The sequence below is a fragment of the Euprymna scolopes genome, chromosome 22 (assembly GCF_053919585.1).
Source record: "Euprymna scolopes isolate OS-2025 chromosome 22, ASM5391958v1, whole genome shotgun sequence".
Taxonomy (NCBI): domain Eukaryota; kingdom Metazoa; phylum Mollusca; class Cephalopoda; order Sepiida; family Sepiolidae; genus Euprymna; species Euprymna scolopes.
Window position 1 is genome coordinate 88,808,329 of NC_136503.1, and position 8,444 is coordinate 88,816,772.

At 43.1% G+C, this 8,444-nt stretch overlaps 1 protein-coding gene across 1 annotated transcript; it reads right to left on the reverse strand.

Moving 5' to 3' along the window:
- Nucleotides 1–1,422: 1,422 nt before the first annotated feature.
- LOC145243728 (uncharacterized) lies at nt 1,423–2,613 on the reverse strand. The gene has a single exon (XM_080106779.1). The coding sequence runs from the start codon at nt 2,611–2,613 to the stop codon at nt 1,423–1,425; it is 1,191 nt and encodes a 396-aa protein (XP_079962905.1).
- Nucleotides 2,614–8,444: the final 5,831 nt, after the last annotated feature.

Consider the following 8,444-nt stretch of genomic DNA (forward strand, 5'->3'; position numbering starts at 1 on the left):
AAAGCGCGAAGAAAAGGCTGTATTCTATGTTAACAGTATTTTTCGCGAACAGTTGGCAAAGGTGGCGGAAATTTTCTGTTTCTATGTCTATCCATGTAGTGTGAAAAAAAAAATTTCCCTTAAAATCCAATGACTGCTCAGTCGAGGAAAGGAAGCAATGTGCACCTACCTTAAGTTGCGAAAGAATTGCCCCTTCCGCGACGTGACAGTCAGTTAACAATTGCTAGCCAGCAAAGTTTAGGTAATCAAAGAATAGCTTCTGGCACCAGCCACAAATCCATCTGGGGAAAAAAAACCACTGGGAAGAATCTCCCTTTAAATAACCAAAAGGTCATGTGATTAACTGTCACCTGACCTGTGGAAAAAAAGCTTTAAAAAGGCAGAGAAGGCAAGACAATCTCTTTTTGTTAGTAAGCAAGGTAAGTGCACACCGCTCTCCCTCTCTTGAGCAATCATTAATCCCCCCCTTTTATTTTTCACACATTTCCCAGGAAAGAAAAAAAAAGAAAATAAAGGAAAACAAAAAATATAAGGCATGCACTTACTCAAGGAAGTTAACCTGTTAGTATAATTTTTTGGTTATTTTTTTTTTGTTGGTTACTTATTCAGGGAGGAGGCTATGTCTACCTCGCCGCCGTCTCCGGGGTGCACAACTTCGACAATACCATTTCTGTCTGGCAGGAGGTGGAGACTCGATTCCCACACACTGGAAGTGACACCAGTCATCACATCCGTCGCAACAGATCATGTCCTGATCACCTTGTGGAGAACCGCATATAGGACAAAGCCACATTACTTCGTTGGCAGGTGTTGATTGAGAAGGAATAACGTTAATCCCATCCTCAGGCCTATCAACAGGTGCAGGTATGGATCCATCTTGATCCTCTCCACTTAAGGATAATTCAAGGGGGAATAGGTTTTTTAACGCACCGCACCCCCCCTCTTTTACCCTGGCAGACCTGACTACCCCATCGTCTCCGTAAAACATCTCCAAAATGATCCCAAGAACCCAAAACGGCCCAGGCTTATGTGGGCCCCTCACCACTACCACATCTCCAACCTTTAATCTGTTTTGGAAGGGCACTCTAGAACGCCCCTGGGGTTTCTCCCAGAGGCTCAACAGGTACTCATTATACCACAGAGTGCAGAAACTCTCCAGTCACTGGTCCCGAAACTGCATGGTCCTGAGCAGCCTTTCTCGGCTGGGTGGGAGGCAAAATCCTCATTGTTCAGATCTAAAAGCAACCCAGGACTCTTATTAGGCCGCAAAACATGTTAGGAGTTACTGCCTCTAACTCTTTCTCTGTAGATTCTCGATAAGTCAGAGGGCGGTTATTGATAGCTCGTTGGATATCCGATATGATGGTAAGTAACGAAAAATAATCCATCTCACCTCTACCAACCACCTTGTAAAGACAATTCTTAATTGTCTGGATACTCCTCCCAAACACCTCCCACCCAAGGTGAGTAAAGTGGAATGGGGCAGAACTTAATAGAACAGGAGCCAAACTTCTGTTGGTAATGATGGTTTAGCATCAACCTTTTAAACAATCGACCGCCTCCTACGAAAGTTTTAGCATTATCACCGTAGATGGTAGACGGGATGCCATACAGGTTCGTGAACCGCACCAATGCCTGCAGAAAGGCCAACACACTCATGTCAGGTAGCACTTCGATGTGTATAGCTCTGACACTGAGACACGTGAAGATCAGTAGATACATTTTCACCTCCTTACCACCTTGCCTAACCCAAAGGTGACCGGTGAAATCCACTCCCGTATGCTTGAAGGGAACTTCCAGTTCAATACGGGATACGGGTAGGTTAGCTACATTGGGTGGCAAGACTTGTCTGGCATTGTACCTTCGGCACAGTGCGCATGAAGTAAGGATCGTCTTCACTGCCTGTCTGCCTTTTGGCACCCAGTAACCACAACGTCTCAGTTCCGCTAAAGTGGATGCAATCCCTAAGTGCTGACACCTAGCATGCGCATCCATTATGATAAGCCTGGTAATCGGGTGACTCTTTGCCAACAGAATAGGGTGTTTAACCTCCCTGCTAAACTGGAGAGATCTACCAATTCTGCCACCTGACCTGATTAGACCTTCATCATCAATAAACAAATCAAGGTCCCGCACCAACCCAGGTACCGTCTTGCCCGAGGGACCTAGCAAAAAATCTAGTTCCCCAGCATATACCTGGCGTTGCATCGTCCGCATAAGCAAAACTGCTGCCAGTTTTTCACTGTCGACTTCTAACCGACGCAAGCGATTGATAAATTTCAGGACTAAGGAAGTCACTCTTAAGAGTTTATTAAATGAATAGAACCTTTTCAGGGGCAGAACAGTAGGTGTTTCCTCTCCATGGAGGATCGCAGCATTCCAAGACGCACGAGCTATACATTGGCTGCGTTTGTTGAGGCACGGTAAGTCTTGAGTAGCCCAAGGAGTGGTGCCGCCACTCAACCAACAAAGACCATAGCACCAGAATTGGAAGCAGGTTTTGAACCTTTCCAGCGTCATTCCCCTTGTGATCAAATCAGCAGGGTTCTCCAACATTGGGATGTACCGAAATGAGGGATACAAGCTGAGAGTGGCTTCCAATTCAACGCTCATCTGCTGGATATCCTTTAGCCTATTTCGGGCAAACAGGTTCTTGCTCGCGATGGTCCCCGAGATAAGCAAAGAAAGGACCACTTAAGAATCTGTGGCCACGTGAATTTCAGAAGGAGTGAATCCTCGAAAATTTCTTAGAATCTAGGTAGGCACTTCATGGCCAGGAACACAACCATGAGCCCCAGAGTAGGAAGTGTTTTCTTTTTCAAAGGAGCCACCCTAGCTTTGGCAAATACCAAACAAGATCGACACTTCTGAACCACATATGCCGCGAACCCATAGACTTCCGGGGAGGCGTCACAAAATAGGAAGAGTTCGCCAGGTTCACCTTCACTGAGTGTCCTACGGGGAAAGGAAATGGTCCCCAATCCAGAAAGATCTGAAGAAAGTTTCTTCCATAAGGAAAAAAATTCAGGTGGAACCGGCACATCCCACCCTAATCCTTTCTCCCAAAGCCTGCTTAGCAGAATTCGACCTCGCAATGAAACAGGCAAGCACAACGATAAAGGATCATAGACTCTCGCGGTCTCCCCGAGAATTTGTCTTTTAGTAGAAGCATCAGGGTTGCACTCAACTGCAGCCAATCCAAGGATGTCGGAGAGAGGACAGTACCGATAACCAAGTACCTTTTCCCAACCACTGCCATGGACACCCAGTGTACCATGCTCCTCCATCTTGCTTCGAATTCCTGCATGGTCAGAATTACATGACTGCAGTTCGAAGCCTCCCTGATGTAACCGCTCCCGAGAGAGTGTGTATAATCCACACAGCTCTTCTGGACTATCACCAGACATGATGAGATTATCCACATAAAAACGATTTTACATCATAAACCTGCAGTTATCCATAGGAAACTGTGCAGCATGATACCGGAGAACATAGTTTAAAATAAATGGACTGGAAGCAAACCCAAAAATGATTGTGTTGTACCTAAAACGACGTAGTCGTTCACCGTCCTTCAAAAAAAACAGAACCTGTTCTTATCCGACTCCAGCTTCAGGCGGATCATTAAAAAGGCCTTCTTGATGTCCGCCAACACAACATGATTATTGGAGCGGAAAGTGAGTAGCAAATCCAATAGGTCAGTTGTTAAGTTTACTCCCTGGTAAGTAGCTCCATTCGAAGATGGAGAGTCCCCAACTTGTAGGCTGCAGTTGAATACTGGCCGAATTTTGGTGGTCGTAGTCGGGTCCGATTTCACAATTGGTCTATTCGGAATCCAAATAAATTCGTTAAATCTCTGAAGAGGCACAAAAATCTCCTCTATTATACCCTCCCGTTCCTGCTGCTGAAAAACCTGCAGATAGTCCTGGTAAAGCTGTTTCCTCTCCAGGTTTCGCGCTACATGTTCTAATATGCGCAAGGCGACAGCATGGTTGGAAGGGACACGCGATATTTTATCTTCCTCCCAGGGCAACTGGACATAATACTTGTTATCTTTAAACAAGAGGGATTGTTGGAAGAGCGCAATCTTCCGCTCATCATAATCTGTTAATCCTTGTTCTGTTATTCCCAGTGACTCCACCCCGAAAATTTTCTCCAACCCCCTTTGCACGTCATTGTCGGGGAAAAATCACTAAGTGGATCCTCGTACTTGCTCTGTGACTCCAGCAAAAAAACAAAGGTGAGCGGGGTTGACTTCAGCCGTTGATGCTAGAACAGAATTGAATGTAAGGATCTCTGGGTTCGCATCCAGAGAATGGTCTAAATCAAGAAACTGCTTCACCTCACCAAAGGGAACTAGTCGTGTTGGAGTAATAAAGGATTGTCCATACAAACAAGGAACCAGTTGGAGAGTTCCCAAGCTTTGAATAAAATCCAATCCAATTATTCCATGAATTGGAATGAAGTTTGTGCCTCTCATAAATCTACCCGCTAGGGGGCAATTATGACGCAAGAACCCATCTAAAAGAGTGTCTAACTCTTCTATGTGCACAGATATATCCAGATCCTCCTGTACTAGTACAGGAAGAGAATATGGAGAATGAGATCCAACACTCACCTCCAATTTTACTTCCCTAAAGTGCCTATTACAGTCTCCAAGTATGGTAGTTAATTTAAGTTCACAATCCAGTCCAATGAACGCTAAGGGACCAAGGGGTTCTAACACCTTACCCGACAGTTAAGTCCGGCCACTGCCAGTGTCCAACAAACAGTTGGCGGAAACCTGGTTGCCATCCTTGCCAAAGATAACACACAAAACAGGGGGGAGGCATGAGAAGTTTCCACCTGACCTGTGGAAAAAAAAACTTTAAAAAGGCAGAGAAGTCAAGACAATCTCTTTTTTGTTAGTAAGCAAGGTAAGTGCACACCGCTCTCCCTCTCTTGAGCAATCATTAATCCCCCCCATTTTATTTTTCACAGTACCCATGTCACGGGTAAGGGTGCTGGAGGTAAACGTTTTATCTGGGCTGACGTTATCCGCCTGATAGTCAGGGACCAGAACCTTGGATTAACCGCTAAGGAGGCTGTCCTATCAGCAGGTGCAAAGTATTGGGGCTGCTGTATTGCGATTTGGTGAATAGATTCTGGACCATGTAGTAATTTCTTGTGGGGGCCCTCAATGCCATATTAGTGGGTAATTGTTACGGCTTTACCTTATCATGTGCTACAAAAAAATCTTCGTTTCTTTTTCTCTCTTAGTTTCCCCTGACGATCTAGTCCACAAATTCCAAAATTCCATCATGACACGTCCCAAGAAAAAATTCACGATAAAACCCGGATCTCCAACTTTCAACGCAGACACCCACTAACATGTCTCCTTCACCAACATCAGAGTTCTACGTTCTAACCTTCCAGAGATTGAAACCCAATTACATGAGACTAAACCTAGCCTTTTATTTTGAAGCGAAACTGGCATTGGACTGGCTATTTCCCAATATGAGGTCGTAATTAAAGGATACTCTTACTTAACTTCTAAATCTGACCAAAATGGCCATGGGCATGGAATATGTGCCTATATAAAAGATTGATTTCCATGTGGAAGGGACATCTCTAGAGAAGATCCTAGCTTACCCTATATGTGCTTCCGGGTTGCACTAGCTCACAGTACTGCATTAATATTTACTGTCTATCGCCCTCACAACAGCGGAGTTACTATCTTTAAAAGCATATCTGATAAAAATTGATCAAGACCTATCTGCTTATCATTCAGCTAGCAATCATTGGTTGAGCCACTCAAACAAGACCGATGATGAAGGGAGGTTCTGTCATGATTTCTCCACTTTTTATGACCTCATTAGATTGTTCTTGAACCCACCCTTGTGCCCGACAATGACCGCTAGTATGCGAGTCTACTGGACCTTTTTTCTCACAACTTACCCTGAACTATGTTCAGTTTCTGTTCTGTCTCCTTCTAGATCTTCCGACCACTTTATCGTATCAGTAACTTTTTCCACTGCTTCCAACGTAATAGATGTATGGAAAACCATTGTAAGAAAGTAATAAAGAATGCAAGAGAGTTGTATGCTTAGTTCGTCAAGTCCAAAGTAGCTGAGCAGCGGCTTGGTTCCCACCAGTTTTGGCAAATAGCAAACAGAATCCTGAAAAGAAGCGTGTGCTCTATCTCAACTATCATCAATGGACCTGAGGTAATCTCGTCAGCATCAGACAAAGCAAAACTCTTTGCCAAGAATTTCGCAGCTAATTCTACCCTTTGCGACCAAGGCCGCTACCCTCCCAATGTGTCCTCCTGTATCAGAAAACACGCAATGTGATATACATATATCTGTTCGTGATGTTGTCAAGCTAATTAAAAACATTGATTCCACAAAAGCAACCGGCCCTGACGGTATTCCAATTATAGTACTCATAAAACTTCAACCAGAACAAGCGCCCATACTTACAAAACTGTTTAAACATTGTCTTAATGAGAATTGCGTCCCATTACTCTGGAAAATCTCATCAGTATGCCTTGTATTCAAGAATTCAGGTGATCGCTCATCCCCCTCTCAGTGCAGGCCAATAAGTCTCCTGTGCGTCATGAGTAAGTTACTGGAATCTGCGTTAAATAGAGAAGTAATCAACCATCTCAGCAAAAATAACCTTCTTAGTGACACACAATATGGTTTCCGTTCTGCTAGATCTACAGCAGATGGGCTTACAGTTATATCTCATAGGATTAGCGAATCTCTCAACGGAGGCAACCATTCTAGGGCAATTGCCATTGGGCCATATCTAAGGCCTCTGATAAGGTATGGCATGAAGGTTTACTTCACGAGATCTCTAGCTATTGTATAGCTGGAAATGTCTTCTCAATTATTAAATCCTTTCTTTCTGACAGGTTCATGAGAGTAGTAGTTGATGGGAAGAAATCAGAAGCTCACAGCATTAATGCTGAAGTCCCTCAAGGGTCCATATTGGGCCCAACTCTTTTCCTGATCTACATTAATGATCTTTCAAATCACATCCTTACATCATTTGTAGACATTTATGTTGATGACACTACCAGCTCTGGTAGCACATCTAAGACAGTAAACGACCAAGTTCTCTCCGATTCTCTCTTCTTTGATCTTGAGCACGTGGCACAATGTGGAAAGGAGTTGCTGGTTACTTTTAATGCATCTAAACCCAAGCTTCTCTTTTTACATCATCAACGTTCTGATCCCCATCTGGCATCAGTTGAAATGAATGGCTCTCGTCTTGAAGAGACCTTACGTTTTGACAAGTTTCTGGGCTTGACCTTTACCCCTGATCTTTAATGGACCAGTTACATCAAATCTGTTGCCAAGGCCGCTGGGAAAATGGTGGGATCCTTCTATCGAATCAGTAGATATTTCACTGCTGATGGAATTCTCTTTTTATATAAGAGCCAGGTACGTTCAAGGATGGAATACTGTTGCCACATCTGGGCAGGAGCTGATAGAAAGAACTTGTCCTGTCTTGATAGAGTTCAAAATAGACTTCGTAACCTCGTAGGAGATGTCCTTTTCTCTTCCGTGCAACCTCTATTTCACAGAAGAAATGTTGTGAGTTTGTCTCTGATGTATCGTTATTTTCATGGAAAGTGTTCGACTGAGCTTTAGTCTATGGTCCCCCCTCGCAAAACTTTCACAAGAAACACTCGTCTAGCTTAAAAGACTATCAATAATTCCCCCCACTCTTTATCTGTGCCTAAAGCTAAACGTAGATTCAATGAACAAATCTTCTTTCGTAGAACTGCACGTCTGTGAAATGGTCTTCCGTTTTCCTGCTTTTCAACTGATTACAATATGGTTGTCTTTAAGTCTTACGTAAACAAATTATTTATGAGCCGTTCCACTTGTTAACAAATTTACCGAATTTCTATTAATAATAATCATTATATTGTCCAATTCATACAGTAGACTTTTTAACCCTTATCCTCGAGTGGCCTCTTGGCCTTAATAAGTTGTGATGTTTATGTAAAAAAAAAGATCGTTTAGTGTTGGCATCATACGGACTTAAGGATAGTGTACTAATGACGTAATGAAGGGGAGATAGATTATGAAACGCGTATTGTTTGGTTAGTGAGACAGTAAGAAGGGAAGTTAGATGTGTTAGCACAGAAGATATCGTTTCTATCGTTCGGAAGATGAGAAAAAATGCGACCTAAGCATAGTATAGGAATCAAAAGATACTGACACAAACTATGAAACGCAAATTAAGTTATATCTAATATATAACATATTGTAATTGGTTTCTTTCGTAGAGAAGATGAACTTTGATAATGAGAAGATTAGACGACACAACGGAGTGATGTATATTTTTTGCATGTGCGCTACACAGACTAATGTTAATGAACTGATGAGTTGCACATTCAAACACACATTGCACAAGACAGATGCTTACCACGCATATTGACTATAATAGAC

What these genes read in the sequence shown, in the direction of transcription:
- LOC145243728 (XM_080106779.1), bottom strand. Translation starts at nt 2,613, where the DNA reads ATGAGCGTTGAATTGGAAGCCACTCTCAGCTTGTATCCCTCATTTCGG.